This window comes from Microcaecilia unicolor, chromosome 6, assembly GCF_901765095.1.
Source record: "Microcaecilia unicolor chromosome 6, aMicUni1.1, whole genome shotgun sequence".
Lineage (NCBI taxonomy): Eukaryota > Metazoa > Chordata > Amphibia > Gymnophiona > Siphonopidae > Microcaecilia > Microcaecilia unicolor.
The window spans coordinates 160,058,133-160,075,723 of NC_044036.1; the positions used below are offsets into that span (position 1 = coordinate 160,058,133).

The 17,591-nt window shown below is 40.8% G+C and overlaps 2 protein-coding genes across 2 annotated transcripts in view; one reads left to right on the forward strand and one right to left on the reverse strand.

The window, feature by feature from the left end:
- Nucleotides 1-17,591, reverse strand: part of CACNA2D3 (calcium voltage-gated channel auxiliary subunit alpha2delta 3) — an 877,278-nt gene that overhangs the window by 124,033 nt on the left and 735,654 nt on the right. The gene's annotated exons all lie outside the window — the stretch shown is intronic.
- On the forward strand, nt 509-13,646 carry LRTM1 (leucine rich repeats and transmembrane domains 1). The gene is made up of 4 exons (XM_030205517.1): nt 509-669; nt 803-923; nt 11,201-11,797; nt 12,880-13,646. Exons 2-4 carry the CDS (start codon nt 917-919, stop codon nt 13,326-13,328), a joined length of 1,053 nt encoding a protein of 350 aa, XP_030061377.1. The 5' UTR covers nt 509-669; nt 803-916; the 3' UTR covers nt 13,329-13,646.

Below are 17,591 nucleotides of genomic sequence, written 5' to 3' on the forward strand. Positions count from 1 at the left end.
GTCTTTTCAATTTGCTTGGTACTAAAAATAACACAACTGAAATTTCAAAGGATGACCTATATATAAAAAAGTACAGTTGAAATTAATTTTGAAACCACTAAATTAGATGTTGCGCGTGTGATGCATCTTCCTTCCAAACTATGCAAAACTGCATGCAGGTATTACCTTTACGCAAGTTAACTGCTGATGCACATGGTTCATGGCTATCTATAAATAGACGGCAGCAGTTTTCAAAGAAATTGTATTTGAATAAAGCTTTAAGAGTCTGTAGAGCTCACACATTTGCAACAGTCACAGAGGGGAGGCAGCAGCTCTGTGTTTCCATGCATCAAAATCCTGTCAGCACAGCTAATCCCCATAGATGTCAGATGAATAAATCCGGGCACAGCACACAAGCGTGCCATCAAAGTCATGCCATTAATATGCAGGCTTATTCGTTCTAATATTACATACTTTACTGCCTCCAGTCAGCGTCCTAGATGACCAAAAGTCATGTCCACAGTCATCTGATCTTGCTAGGATTGATAGCTTGACTACTAATTCCAAAGAACTCAGAAGTTACATTAGATTAAAAGGCAGCTTTATGGTTGTGCGTTGGACATCAGGCAGATTAAGTAATCAGAAAAGCGTGGCTATCAGAATGTTCCTCGCATGTTGCAACTGGCCAGTGTGAGTTAATAGCTTTTATATGACCAGCTCAAAGACAGAGTACATCTGATTGTAGATAGGAAATAGCCATCCTTGATGGGGTAACAAAATGACTAAAGCTATTTGGAAGTAACAGCTCCTATTTGAATTGAAGGTGCAGAAACCTGGAGTCAAAAGGAGAACACAGTCCTGCTGTAACTTCTGAAATACACTCTGCACATTAAGCTTGGGGAAAACCTTCTGCAGGGAAGAATTCTGGTGACTAGCCATGAAAGGTGAGATAATAGACTGCATTACTTTATCTTTTGGATCCCAATATAATATACTGTAAAGTATAATAACGCGTGCATGCTTTAAGTTTGTCTTACTCACACATCTGACCTCCAAACTAATTGAATTTATTCTATATTCATTCTTGCTAGCTCAGCTCGGTTTTTTCCCCCCAAACTGATTGTGTAAATTCAATTCTGACAAGGGAATGGGGGTTTAGAAAACCGTGTTATCAATTGATTATCATGATAAGCAGTTTTTCATACACTTGTTTATAAGACTATAAACTACAGTCTCTACGTTCAATGCACCATAAAATAATTTAAATAGAACTCAGGAATTGTCCAACAGTTTAAAAAAAAAATTGAGCTGAAGAAAGTGATGCACACAATAGAAAAATCTAAACATATTGCTTAATTTTTAGATGTTTTGAAATTTTGTCAAAGATGTTTATTAATGTACTTTGTAGAGAGAAGGCGGGCGGCTCATGCAGTCACTCTGTGTGTGTGTCCTCTATTAATAACTGTGCAACTTGATGTCTTATTGACATGAGATTTTCTGAGCATAGCAGGAGGCATTGGACAGTGTCATTCATTAGTGTACATTTGGTTCATTAGCGTACTTTAAAGAATTTAGTCCGACTTAACACACTTTAACCTATGAATTAATGCACATAAAGTTGATTTGTGCATTTTAAATAAGTCTATTGCATGTTTAAATGTTTTTATTAACACAGATGTGTGAAACAAAGAAAAAAATTCCAAAAATGGAAATAAGCCAAAACATTTTAAAATGTACTTAAAGTATTTTTTCCTGTGCAATTGGACCATGGTCATGTTGTTGTTGTTTTTGTTTTTAAATCAATTCTATTTCTTGAAGACACATACACAATTGTCGTCCCCTAATAAGTTTTGGTTTTACATCTGCTCTGCTTTTAATTCACACTCAAGGGCCCTTACACTAAGCTGTGGAAAATGCTAGCACACACTTACCACAGCTTAAATGGGTTTACCATGGAATGCTCTGAGGCATCCTACAGTGAAATCCCAATGAGCACGCACAAACCACGTGCTAAAGCAATTTCTGAATGTTTCTCAGAGGGGTATGTCCATGGGTAGAGAGTGGGTATTACTGCATGCTAACTGGTTAGCATGGGATTAGTGCGTGAGGCCTTACCATCTACAAAATGGGTGGTGATAAGGGCTCGCATACTAATCTTTCTTAATGGCTGCCCGGAAATGGCAATATTACGGCTTATAAAGCTGCACTAGCGATTCCCCTGATGCAAATGAGAGGAAGCACATAGGAATTGAATAGGCTTTCTCTCATTTTCCATGTGGGAATTGCTAGCGACTTTATAAAAGAAGTCCGTAATACATGGTCATTAATTGGGAAAATGGAAAATCAGCCATTTTTTGGCTGCAGATTAATAAAAGCACCTCTCAATTTGTACAACATCAGGGTGTCCATGAGGATCTTGAAAGAAGAATTATAAGTACATAAGTACATAAGTAGTGCCATACTGGGAAAGACCAAAGGTCCATCTAGCCCAGCATCCTGTCACCGACAGTGGCCAATCCAGGTCAAGGGCACCTGGCACGCTCCCCAAACGTAAAAATTTACAAAGGTGTGCTGAAAAATGGCTTGCGGTAGTGTAGGCATGGGTTTTGGGCATGCGCCGATCCATTTTTGGCGTGCCTGTAAAAAAAGGCCTTTTTTTGCCGAAAATGGATGTGTGGCAAAATCAAAATTGCCGTGCATCCATTTTGGGTCTGAGACCTTACTGCCAGCCATTGACCTAGCAGTAAAGAATCCGGGCAGTAATGACCTACATGCATCAAATGCCAATTGGCACACATCTGTTATGTGCAGTTGAAATTTTTTTTTTTCAGATGTGCGTATTGGATGTACGCCAAAAATGAAATTACCGCAAGAGCCACATGGTAGTCGGGCGGTATTTCCATTTTGGCATGTGTTGGGCGTGCGTAGATGCTTACGCAGCTTAATAAAAAGGCTCCTGGGAGAGGTATTCATGTATTCCACAGATACATGTGCTTAATTATGTCTAATAACTTTTGATTATTGGGCTGTGCATAGATTGCAGACTGACACGCTGGAAAGAAAAGTATACCCCACTATATTAACAAATAATTAAATTGTATTTTTGTGGGGATACTATCATTAAGGAGGTTTTTATGCCTATGTTGATTGTAGGTTACGCCCTAAAGTTGAATTACTGCTCAACAAAGGAGTACCCGATCAGTAATTGAGTCTTTTCCTCCGTTTACACAGAACCTACACCTAGGCTACCATCAAGTAAATAGATATCATTATTTCAGGTTGTTAATAACTTGATTTCCCATGTAATCTACACCAAATTTTCAGGACATTTCAGGGAGTTATGAAGATTCTTTCATGACTATTTTTTATAGATCCACATACCCCATGAATATGAGCGTAGAATTAAACCAACTAATAACACTGTGGTAGCAAATCTGATCCATACAAAATTTTCTACTCAATTCAGGGGGTATAAAAGGTTTATGAAAGGATGATAATTTTTACAATTGTTTTTGGAATTCAAATATTTCATCAAGATGCACGTGCAATTGCGTCACCTAATAACTTTTTGGTGTTACAGCTGTCTCACATCAAATTCTCTAGACACGACAAGTCATTGCCAAGGATCGTACTATGGTTATTTTCAATTTATGTATATGTATACTCCATAAATCCATAAGCGTAAATGTGCCACATAATAACTTTTTATTTCTACACCCAATATACCAAATATCCAGGAGATACCAGGAAGTCAAGAGAAGTCTGATATGATTATTTTTTCCAGTTGCACAAAGGCATGCTCACATGTTTCACAAAGTAGGTTTCTTTATGTCTCTGTAAGTAGCCTAGTATTTATTGCCAGTTTTTAGTTGTTTTTAGGTTTTTGTCCCTATGTTCATTTTAAGTTTCTTTTTTTACCACTGTGGGTGGTTTTTTTGGAATGACAGTATATAAATTGAAAAAAGGCTTGAAAATAATTTGTCTTCTGTGTTCAGATCAGATTTCTTAGTACCAAAATGAATCCTATAGGGCACTATCAGGGTCTCTGAGAAAATCTATTATTTGACTACATGCACGCTAGCATTGCTGTGGGGAATACAACCTATTATTTCTTTCATTCATTTGTTTTTAGCAAAAGGATATAGTACTGAGGACATTTGACAGCAACAAATTATTATTCTGCCATAAAAGCAAACTTAATCACTGTCAGGAGCCTTGGGAGTTGATTATAATTTTAAGGTATTAAATATCATTGAGTACCTTTGTGACCTCATTTATCATTTTAATAATTCCACTTGACAAATGTTTTTATAGTCAGTACAGAGAAGTTCACATCTTTGCAAAGCATTACTTGGCACTGCATTATGGAAGTACACTGTAATTTTAAATAATAAATATAAACAAGCAGGGATAACTTGAATAACATTTCTTTTGAAAGCACGAATGTGAGACGTGACTCATGAGTCCCATGGTGTTAAGAACTATGCCCTTGTCCAGTGGGAACATTAACAAAATCAGTGCTTACATTGCACTCATTTCCTTAGGCTTTATAAGAATTGACAAAATAAAAACATTACCAGTCAGCATTTCATAATTTGGGAACTTTTATGTTGTAGGTACATTTGATTCTCATCAAGCATTTCATTAAGAGCTTCGAACAATGCACTGATGTACAGTAGAGAAAACAATATCAGTTTCCAGATCATAAACATTAAATCAACCAGTTATCCTGACATTCCCTGTAAGGCAGGATCACTTTTTGAGAGCATAGAAACCTAGTCTGCTAAATTAGAGGAAACACACGTCCTGGATGGCTCAATGGCCATGCTTAGTGTTTTCGGGAGGGAGATCTAGGTGTGATTCCTTAGGTTGGCATCTACTCCTTGGGCCAGCTAAGTTTGGAGATGACGGGGAGGCAGCTTTCACAGCCTTTGGAGGAAGGGAACCCTAGTCGCTGCTCATCACATTCGATTTCTTCTTAATTTATATTACTTGTTTTTAATGTTTATTATTTCTTATTGTTTACATACAATTTTATAGACTCCTGATGCAGGCCTAACGGCCAAAACACAACGTTGTGTCGAGTCTTCATACTTGAATAAACTTCTTTACCAACATACATCTTTCAGTCTTTGGCATCCTTGGTCGCCCTCCCACTTTTTTTGGTGCACTGCTCATCAGTGGCATATATTGGCCAAATTCAAGGGCCCTTTTACTAAGCTGTGTAGGCTCTTATGTGCACCCAATGCATGTCAATTCGGAGTTACTGCCCGGCCACCGTGTGGTCCATGCGGTAATTTCACTTTTGACACGCGTCCGCTATGTGCGCCAGAAAATATATTTTATTTTCTTGACGCATGGAGAAAATCGGGCGGTAACTCTGACTTGACACACGTAGGCAATTACTGCATGGTTAACATGAAGAGATTGTACCGCTAAGTCAACGGCTGGCGGTAAGGTCTCAGACCCAAAATGGACGCGAGCCAATTTTTATTTTGATGTACATCCATTTTCAGCAAAAGTTTTAAAAAAGGCCTTTTTTACGGGTGCGTTGGAAAACAGATCTGCGCATCCATAACATGCACCTACACTACCGCAGCCCATTTTTCAGTGCGCCTTTGTAAAATGACCGCTCAGAGATCATGCCTACCAGATGCTAGAGATTCTGTAACACTTGGATGAAAGATGGATAAGATTAGACAAGAAATATGGTTAAAAATTGGAATCAAAATCCATAGGTAGTTGCTAATTAATTCTCTAGTAGAAGCAGACTCTGAATAAGCTGGCAACCCAAAGAATTAGAAATGAACTGTTATAAACTAATGAGAAAAAATGGTAAGATTCCTGATAACATTGGACTTTTCTCCCTGGTTTTACTGGATCATTTGCTCAGAACGTACTGAAGGTCATTTTAGAAGTATCTATACACATAACAGCATTTGCAAGTGTAGATTGAATGTACATGTACATGGTGATTTCAGAGAGCTGCTATTTATACATGTAAATGGCCAGGAAATGGACTCGGTGATATTCAGCAGGAGTTATTTGGGGAGAAGCTCCTATCCAGTTAACACCCACTAACCGGATCCGTGGCAAATATTCAGTGGCGTGGTTTAAGTGGACAGGACAGCCATTAATCGGTTGCATTTAACTGGACAGTGCCACTTAATATTGGCTGTGACTGTCCGGGAGGTGGAGTTATGGCAGAGTCAGGATGGAGCTGGCAGTGAGATTCAATGTCGGTGATCACATACTATCTCAGCAGGTTGGAGTACACCAAGGGTAACTTTGTCTGGTTATCTTGGTGGGTATGGAACTGAATATCAGTCATACCTACAAAACTTCTGGATACTGCCAATGACTCGGATATTCAGGACCAGTGCTTGAATATGGCCCATTACTAAATATCCAGGACTAATTCTTGACCGTTGAACCCTGAAGCAGGCAACGAAAAGTTGGCCATCGTAGGTCACGGTCCCTAATTTTTTTTTAATTTATTTAAATTTTCCACTTAAAGTGAATATGCAATCGGCATTATTTAACATTAGGAAACAAAAATAATAAGTATATATCTTTACAGCCCGTTTGTCCACAAGTTAAAGAAATTTGATTCCAAGATTAAGGAAATTCAAAAAAAAAAAGAAAGAGAAACAAAAAATACAAAAATTAACAATCAATAGATGCTTCCTCTGGTTCAGACCCCAGCCTGCTGATTAGGGAAGGTTTACTATATACACATCAACTCTTGCATCAATAAACTCTTTCAACTGTTTTGGGTCAGACAAAATTTGCTCCTATCCAGTTAACACCCACTAACCGGATCCGTGGCAAATATTCAGTGGCGTGGTTTAAGTGGACAGGACAGCCATTAATCGGTTGCATTTAACTGGACAGTGCCACTTAATATTGGCTGTGACTGTCCGGGAGGTGGAGTTATGGCAGAGTCAGGATGGAGCTGGCAGTGAGATTCAATGTCGGTGATCACATACTATCTCAGCAGGTTGGAGTACACCAAGGGTAACTTTGTCTGGTTATCTTGGTGGGTATGGAACTGAATATCAGTCATACCTACAAAACTTCTGGATACTGCCAATGACTCGGATATTCAGGACCAGTGCTTGAATATGGCCCATTACTAAATATCCAGGACTAATTCTTGACCGTTGAACCCTGAAGCAGGCAACGAAAAGTTGGCCATCGTAGGTCACGGTCCCTAATTTTTTTTTAATTTATTTAAATTTTCCACTTAAAGTGAATATGCAATCAGCATTATTTAACATTAGGAAACAAAAATAATAAGTATATATCTTTACAGCCCGTTTGTCCACAAGTTAAAGAAATTTGATTCCAAGATTAAGGAAATTCAAAAAAAAAAAGAAAGAGAAACAAAAAATACAAAAATTAACAATCAATAGATGCTTCCTCTGGTTCAGACCCCAGCCTGCTGATTAGGGAAGGTTTACTATATTCACATAAACTCTTGCATCAATAAACTCTTTCAACTGTTTTGGGTCAGACAAAATTTGCTCCCAATGCCACCACCCTCGGGCGAAGTTCCAAAAAGGCCCTTCGTCTCATCTGTGTAGGCCGTGAGAGATCTGGAAAGATACGGACCTTTGAGCCCAAAAACAGATTTTCTAAATGTCTCAACGAAAGCCATAGTATGGCATTCCTATCAGACTCCAGCGCAAAAGTGACAAGCAGAGTTAATCTCTGAGTAACTATTTCTAATGAGCTTTCTAGGAATGAGGTAAGATTCATTCCTTCCCCTATTACGGGGGGCTTTCCTACCACCACTCCAGTACTCCCGATGTAATAAGCCCGTGTAATGGGAGGGAGTGAGTCCTTGTCCATTCCTAGGATGTCCACCAAATATTTTTTAATCATCTCCAAGGGAGAAATTAACGGCGATTTGGGAAAATTAAGAAACCTAAGGTTAAGTCTTTTAGTCTGGTTTTCCAAGTATTCAAGTCGTTTATGTAGGAAATTATTGTATTTAACCAGAGCTGTTTCTATAGATCCCATTTCTTGAATTTTGATATCCACATGTTCCAATTTCTGGGTTTGCTGTGCAGTCACTTGTGCTTGAAGCAGGGCAACCTCAGAAAGAACTTCAATATCAGAAGAATTCTGCTTTAAAGTAGTTTGCATAGAGGTTTGGATATTGTAAACCATATCCCATAGTGACTCCAGTGTCACAATTGCTGGTCTAATCACTCCACTAGCCACAGGAGGAGATTGAGATAGACTATCAGCACGAGCTAACTTGGAAACAATAGCTTGAGGCAATACCTTTGAAGCCTGCTGTAGTAATGTTTCCCGAAGTTGAGAATCTATCTCCGTTGCTGCAGTCACACCCTCGGACAGGACCAGCTGAGCCACTTCGGCATCTGTCTCTGTTTGAACAGCCAGCAACTTTCCTCCAGGCTGGGGGGGTGCAATTCGCTCCACAGGGCTCAGGGAAGCCCCGTTTCCACTCTCGATCGACTCTGAAGGGCCGAGAGCTGCAGAGGGGGTCGAAGTTCTCTGAGGACCCGGTTGCTGCCTGGGAAATTGCAGGGTTGTTTGTTTCATTGTCGAGGAGGTCACAGGAACCGAGGGGTATTCCTTTACCTTCCCCCTCCGCTTCCCCATCATTGACAAGGCTACAGAGGCACCGAAGAAAACTCACAAACACAGCAGCCTCCAGGAGCAAACACAGGTGCATCCATTCACAGCGCCATCTTGGAATCGTCACGGTCCCTAATTTTGAGAAAGAGGAGTGCAAGGAAGACTGGCTTGAAGCTAAGTACTCTTTCAAACTGATGTGGAATACAGTTTTTCAGTTTATGCATTTCATATATATGCCTATCAGGAGGATTTTTATGCCATTTTTATGTCAATGATGAAGCAGCCCTGCTCTTGTTGCTCACTGCACTTTTGAGCTTCATGAGGCTTTTTCCTCCTGTAGCAACTACTGTTTCTGTAAGTCAGACTATTAGGGAACTCTAAGCACATAAGCACCGCCATACTGGGAAAAGACCAAGGGTCCATCAAGCCCAGCATCCTCTCTCCGACAGTGGCCAATCCATGCTTCAAGAACCTGGCAAAAACCCATTAAAAAAAAATCTGTCCAAACCCTCTTTAAACCCCGTAAGGCCAGCTGCTGTCGCTACATTTTCTGGCAACGAGTTCCAGAGTCCAACTACACGCTGAGTAAAGAAAATCTTTCTCCTATTTGTTTTAAATCTACCATATTCTAGCTTCATCTTGTGTCCCCGGGTTCTATTGTTGTTTGAAAGTGTAAACAAACGCTTCACATCTGTCCGCTCTACTCCGCTCATTATCTTGTAGACTTCTATCATAACATCCCTCATCATATCACTCTCATTATTTGTAACATTAGCTCATAGCCATTAATTGAGAAAATGGAAAACTGGTAATTTTCCAGCTGCAGTAAAAATGTCCTTAGTATGCAGAAAAATCTCACATAAAGGCGCTTTAAGGCCACTTGTTACCACAACTCAGTAAAAGGACTCATTTTTTTTTGATGACCATGTGCTGATGCCAACATTGGTGAATGGCTACATATTCAACAGATACAAAAATGTAATTTTTCCCCCTACAATTAACAACACATTTCTCCCATGTCTTTTCTTGTTTCTGCTGGCCCCCTGGATCCTCTTTCCTCACTGATGTCTTTTTGCAGGTCAGTAGTGATCCCTAATTGCAGTTTCTGCCGTACAACAAATAAAGCTGGCACTATTTGTATGCATGACAAAAATTCAGGCAGATCCGCAGACAAGTGGAGAACTCGAACGCCCCACGGGAGAACACAGGTATAAGAGAAAGTGGGATGTTTGACCACGGAGATACAAAGCCTGGAGAGATGGATCTTAAAAACACTTGTTTATTGATGAAAAATGACTTGACACAACAGTTGTGTTTCAGCCATTAGGCCTGCATCAGGAGTCTACAAAACATATATAACATATACATAAAAATTAGATAAAAGTCAAACTTAGATGTACAACTTAAATACAAAAGCTAAAATATAGAAACAATCCGTAATGAGAGATGAAACAAGATAAAAACTAATAAAATAATACAATAATCAAGAAACATGTATAAATATGCAGATAACCAGGTAAATATATTGTATCGATTGCTGAACAACCAAAAACAACAAATATATGTGAGTTACTCATAAAACATAAAAAGGTGAACAAAATTTTATCAAATATATATACACACAATACCTTGATAATAATAGAACACAATTAAAGAAATTATGTAAAAATTGGGCGCAAAGAACATATGACTTAAGTCTGTGTGACATATCAAAAATATGTATTTAATATACAATACACAGTCAGTAATCTCTGATCCTTTCTATAGAGATTTATACACTATTGTGCATTTATAAATATCTGTGCACATATTTAATTGTGCGCTTATGTATATCATATATACTTGTATACCTTCTCTTGTCTAATAATAAAAGGTGAAGTAAATGGATGTGGCATCAATAGTAATTAAATTAATAAAACAGAATAAACAGAAAAAATGACAAAAATTAACAGTGCCATCAGTCTTAGCTTGTTGGCACCATTTGTACACCATCAGGCCAGAGCACCTACAGATCATTCCTTCCCCATGAAATTCAGAAGGGTAAGAGGGTCCAGGAGAAGTTGGGGTAGGGGGCTGAGGTCAGCAGAGGGGCCCTGACAAAAAAGGGAACTTGACAGTTTTAAGTTTGTTTTTCATTTCTTGCTTTTTTCCCCAAAAACATTTTTTCATTTGAATGAAATGGAATAAAATAAAACAAACAACCAGTGAAAGAAACACACACCACACTCACACACAAAGAAAAAAAATGAAACAGAAAAATGTCTGTGCCTGGAACATATTTGATGGGCCCGAAAAGAAGATCCAGCACTACGACCTTTGAAACCTTCTCAGTGAGAAAGTTTCATCTATTGGATGTGGTTTAAATTCATACTGTGAAAACTATGATATTTCTGACCCTCTCCAATTTAAAAGAGGTTTTATGTAAATCTATAAATGAGCCTAGTTTTCAGCTTTGAAACAATTACATGAAGATGCTTTGCCTAATGTTTTTAAGTTTTTATGTAGGAAAGATTTATGTCAAAAATGCACAAAAATCCAAGGACTAACCCATCCAAGCAATGCATGAGTGGAAATGAGTTTTCTAGCCTCTCTCTTCTTTTGTTTTATACAGGTGGACTGTTTCTCGCTTTGAATGTCTTCCTATTACTGCATGTGGTGTGTGGATGTCCTGAAATGTGCCTTTGCCGCCAGTCTACAAAGACAGTCAACTGTAATAATAAAGGACTTGCTGAAATCCCTACTAATGTGCCATCCGAAACACGAATATTATACTTACAGAACAATAATATCCAGGCTATTAATAACAGTGCATTTGTAAATACACCTTGGCTCACAATTATAGACCTATCCAACAATTCCATATCAAGCCTGCCATCCAATGCTTTTCTAGGGCTCCATTTTTTACAAACTCTAAATCTTACAAACAATCTAATTCATGACCTGGAAAACAACATTTTCAATCCTTTGCAAAATTTAACAGAACTAGATTTGTCATCCAACAATATAGTAAACCTACCTGAATCTCTGGGCAATAGCACAGACCGCTTGACCCTACTTACAGTCAAACATAATCAGCTGCAGAGCATAGACAGAGCTCTACTGGATTCACTCTCCAATTTGAAAACATTCCTCTTCAAAGACAACCCTTGGCAATGCAGTTGTCAAGCTGTTGGTCTTAAACTGTGGCTGGAGAGCTTTCTATACCGAGGTCAGTAATTTCATAGATAGTAGAATGCATTTTGTACATTGGATATTCTCAATCATTCGGAAGTATTTCAAGTATTTCGGGAGACTGACACTGACAGCTGTTTCTAATGTGTTATTCATGCCACTGTGCTATTTGTTTTAATGAAAGCCAACCATTATTGTTATGTATATTACTGCTGAATACTAAGCTCCTAGTCAATAAAATAATGCAAGTTAGAGGTTCTTATACTAAACCACCTTAAGAAGCACAATCCCCTGGATTCTATAAAAGTTGCCCAAAGTTTGGCACCCACATTTGGACGCAGTTCCCAGAATTAAGTGCCAACAATCAAATATTGGTATTGACACTTAAATATCACAAATTTTGAGCTACATATGCATCTTCTCTACACCTTATTCTATAACATGGGTGCCTAAATTTCATAGCATGCAACTCAAAAGAGGTTGCGGCGATGGGAGGGGCAGAAGTGTTCCCAGAAATTAGATGTCCACTTTCTCCCCATATCAGGGCATGCGGTTAGTGTTCGAGAGAGTACGTACTAACTGGCAAGCTAACATGGTCCCAGTTAATGCATTTGGAGGTCCTTTTACAAAGGCTCATAAGGACCTATGCGCGTGCAACGGACGTCAATTCGGCAATACTGCCTGGCTAGCGCGAGTGCCTGGCGGTAATTCCGAGTTTGGTACGTACCAAAAACCTGCGGTAGAAAATACAGTGGGGGGCGTTCCTGGTGGTAATCGGCAGATAGCGCGTGTTGGACGGTTACCGTGCAGGTAACATGTGAACCTTTACCGCTAAGTCAACAGGTCGTGTTAAGGGCTCAGGCCATAAATAGATGCGCGCTGGTTTTAATTTTGCCGCACATCCATTTCCCGGCCCCAACCCTCCCTTTTTTCCAGACGCAGTGGAGAAATGGCCCAGCGTGCATCCGATACACGCGCCCACACTACCGCAGGCCATTTTTTGGTGTGCCTTTGTGAAAGAGCCCCTTGATCTCTAACAGCTCAAGCAAATTCATGTGTTAACTGCAATTTAATAAAAGGGTGTCCAACAGTTCCACTAAAATCCTTTAATCTTTTCAGGAGGAATTATTGATGAGGTTGTCTGCTTAACACCAGAAAACTGGAAAGGAAAGGATCTCTTGAAAATTCCATATGAATTCTACGTGGCATGTCATCCCCAAAAAACTCACATTCTTCTCTCCAACACTCAACTTCATAATTTAGAGCAACAGAATAATGGGAAACATGGACAGAATGCTCAATCTAGGGATCGAAATGTTTCAGACTGTGAAGTAAAATCGAAGCCCCGACCAGTCAGTATACGCCATGCAATAGCCACTGTAATAATCACTGGAGTTGTTTGTGGAATTGTCTCTTTAATGATGTTGGCAGCTGCCATCTATGGTTGTGCCTATGCTGCAATTATGGCAAAATACCACAGAGAACTTAAGGAAGTGGAACATTTGGCTCCAGCAACTGAGCTAGGGAGTCCTGAAGAGAAGGAACCACTTGACGGCTCTTTGGCTTAAGTTGATTCTTCTTATGGTTTCTCCAAAATTAGAACCATCATTTTATTTGCCACCAGAAACATAGACTTCTTCCCAACAGTACTATGGTTCTACACAGCAAGATGCTTTTGTGACAAAATGTATTTATGAGAAGACTTCATTGTAAAAATGTGAAACTACTGTGCTGTTTGTTCTTAATGCATAAAGGGGCCCTTTTACAAAGGAGCGTTAGGCTCTATGTGCGTGCAGCACGTACCAAGATGAGACTATCGCCAGGCTACCGTGTCCCCTGGCAGTAATTTCAGATTTGCCTTGCACCCATAACGCCTGGATGATTTATTTAGGGGTTCTTTTACTAAGCTGCGGTAAAAAGTGGCCTGCGGTAGTGTAGGCGTGTGTTTGAGGCGTGCACCGGGCCAGTTTTTACCACGTCTGCAAAAATGGGCTTTCTTTAATGGGACAGGAAAAGGGCATGCAGTAAAACTGAAACCAGCACGTGCCTAAAACCAGCCTGAGCCCTTAATGCCACCCATTGATCTAGCGGTAAGGGCTCAACGCTACACGTGCGGTGACTGGTTGACATGCGCCAACTGCCGATTACTACCGGAAACACCGCACATGGGAGGAAATCAATCAATCAATCAATCAATCATCCAGGCATAATGGGCAATCTGAAATTACTGCCAGGGGGCATAGTAGCCCGGTAGTAGTCTCATTTTGGTGTGTGCTGCACGCACATAGAGCCTAACACTCCTTTGCAAAAGAATCCCTTATTTATTTCCTCCTCCATGCGGCATTTCTGGCAGCAATCGGCAGTTGGCTTGCGCTGACCAGTCACCACACATGTAGCATGTGAGCCCTTACCGCTAGATCAATGGGTGGCGTTAAGGGTTCATACTGGTTTTAGGCGCACGCTGGTTTCAGTTTTACCGCCTACCCTTTTCCTGTCCCATTAAAAAAGCCCTTTTTGCAGATGCGGTAAAAACTGGCCTGGCACATGCCCAAAACATGCACCTACATTACCGTAGGCCACTTTTTACCACAGCTTAGTAAAAGGACCCCACAATAACTCAGAAGCAAATTTGTAAGAATTTAGCTTTTGATGAAAAATGTTACATCCTAATTTTGTATAACTATTTCTTTAGTAATAATATCTCACCACAAAAACTATGAATTTATGTCAATAGAAAAACACTTCCAGTATAGCAGCTAGAGTGAGTCTTGACAGCATGCAGCGTTTGGATCATGTTTCATTCTTGCTCATTAATTTACAGGACTGAAAATATATTATCTATAATTTATTTCATCATTTAGAAAACTCCTGCACCAAAAGTCCAGCTCCGACATCTGGTAAGGGATTCAAAGGAAAAGGAGGAGAAAAAAACCTAACACGGAGATACTGAAAGACCGAATCTCTGCCAATGAGACCATCAAGCAAGTTTCTAATAGAAATATTTATTGGAGCAACCCATGCTAATATGTGGATAAATGTTTATGGGCTTATGAAATGAGCCTACTAAAAATAATGGAGCTACGGCAATTAATGCCTGTGTAAACCATGATATTGTTAGTGTAGGTTACCACACTTCATCAAATAGCCCTAGATCTTGATATACTAAAATGTGGAAGTTCCACAAATGGTAATTCACATTCTAAAACACATGGAAAGTCTAGGGCTATGTATGTTTTGAAATAACATTTCCAATGTAGTTTCATGTTGTTTTTAAATGAGAGATAAAAAAAACAATTTCAGACTTTTTTTTTACACTGTCATCAATAGTGAACACTATTTTGCAATAGTACACACTAACCCCCAGACTCTAAATATGGCACCCAGATTTGGCTGCCCAAATTTGGGCACGCTACCAAGATGTGTGCACAACCTAATTGGCTAACGAATTATTAACCATCAACAACTGGATGGTATCAACCAATTATTGCTGTTAATTGGCACTGATGATGATTTGCATGTGCATCTGGCTATGTGCTTTTCTATAAATCTGGGTGCCTAAATCCCATGGAGGGGCATAATCGAACGAAAACGTCTATCTCCATGGGGTTTATCTCCGAGAACGGGTCCGTGAAGGGGCAGACCGAACCATATTTTGGGAAAAAATAGACGTCCATGTTTTATTCGACAATTTGTGAGCTGGGCGTTTTTGTTTTTCAGTGATAATGGAAAATGAAAGCGCCCAGCTCAAAAATGAATAAATCCAAGGCATTTGTTCGTGGGAGGGGCCAGGAGTCGTAGTGCACTGGTCCCCCTCACATGCCAGGACACCAACCGGGCACCCTAGGGAGCACTTTTACAAAAAAAAAAAAAAAGTAAAAGAGCTCCCAGGTGCATAGCACCTTTCCCTTGGGTGTTGAGCCCCCCAAATCCCCCTCAAAACCCACTACCCACAAGTCTACACCATTACTATAGCCCTAAGGGGTGAAGGGGGGCACCTACATGTGGGTACAGTGGGTTTGGGGGGCGGTATGGAGGGCTCCCATATACCAGCACAAGTGTAACAGGTGGGGGGGGGGGGATGGGCCTGGGTCTACCTGCCTGACATCCACTGCACTCCCTAATAACTGCTCCAGTGACCTGCATACTGCTGCCAGGGAGGTGGGTATGACATTTGAGGGTGAACATAAAAAGTTGTGAAACGGCATATTTTTGTGGTGGGAGGGGTTTTGTGACCACTGGGGGAGTCAGGGGAGGTCATCCCCGACTACCTCCAGTGGTCATCTGGTCATTTGCGGCACTTTTTGGGGCCCTATTCATGGAAAAACAGGGTCCAGGAAAAGTGCCCTAAATTCTCGCTAAAAAGGCATTTTTTTTCCCATTATCGGCGAAAGGCGCCTATCTCTGATCGGCCGATAAACACGCCCCAGTTCCGCCTTCACCACGCCTTTGACACACCCCCATCAACTTTGTCCGCATCCGCGATAGAGTGCAGTTGAAAACGTCCAAATTCGGCTTTCGATTATACCGCTTTATTCGTTTTTGTGAGATAAACGTCTATCTCCCGATTTGGGTCGCAAATAGGCGTTTTTCTTTTTCAATTATAAGCTGGATAGCGTACAATCCGAAAAAGGCATTGCCATGGGAGGGGCAAGGGCGGCTCAAGGGTATTCCAAAAATTTTGCATACAGTATTATAGAATAATTGGTCAGCGCACCCAACTTAGGTGCCAGGATTTACACCAGGGGCATAGCCACACTTTGGCGTGAGGGGGGTCCAGAGCGTGAGGTGAGGGGGCACATTTTAGCCCTCTCCCGGCGCCACCGGCCCCCCCGCCATTGCCGCTCCCCCCCCCCGCCGCCACCACCAACAACAACTTTGACGACCCCTGCCGATGACCCTCTCGACCCCCCTCCGCCACTACCGTCGTTGCCATGGGCTACCTTTGCTGGTGGGGGACCCCAAACTCCACCAGCCGAGCTCCTCTTCTTCCCACGAAGGCTTCGTTCTGTTTCTGACGTCCTGCTTCGTGCAGGACGTCAGACTCACAGAAACAGAACGAAGCCTTGCAAGATGGCTTCGTTCTGTTTCTGTGAGTCTGACGTCCTGCACGAAGCCTTCGCGGGAAGAAGAGGAACTCGGCTGGCGGGGATTGGGGTCCCCCCGCCAGCAAAGGCAGCCCACGGCGGCGGCAACGGTGGTGGTGGGGGAGGGTTGGCAGCAGGAGGGGGGTCGAGAGGGTAATCGGCGGGAGGGGGGGTCGAGAGGGTCATCGGTAGGGGGTCCAGGGCCAAATCTACGGGGGCCCAGGCCCCCGTGGCCCCACATAGCTACACCACTGATTTACACTAGGATTCAGTAGGCATAAGTCTGGCACCCAGAGAATTGATGTTAAGTGCTATTCTATAAAGGATGTTAAGTGCTATTCTATAAAGTGCTGTTCTTTTCTGATGCCCATTTTTGAGTGCCATTTATAAATTCCCTCCTATTTGAGCAAAAGGGTGCATTATTTCACAATAGTGAGCAATGTTTTGAAATAGTGCTCATTATTGTGAAACAGTGCTATTGTGAGACAGTGTGCACTATTGCAAAATGATGCACACTGCTGACATTGCCCCAAAATAAACAAAAAAACGAACAAACAAAAGAAAAAATTCCAATAAACACCACAGTAAACTAAACAAAATGAAACTTTTGTCTTGCACAGTCTTATGAAACTTTGGACATTCTGAAGTTTTCAGACTTTTTAAACATGTGAAGCTCTGCTTTATTAACTTTTTTGCAAGTTTACTTTTTGGAGTAATAAACTTTTATGCACAATCTGTTGTAAGCTA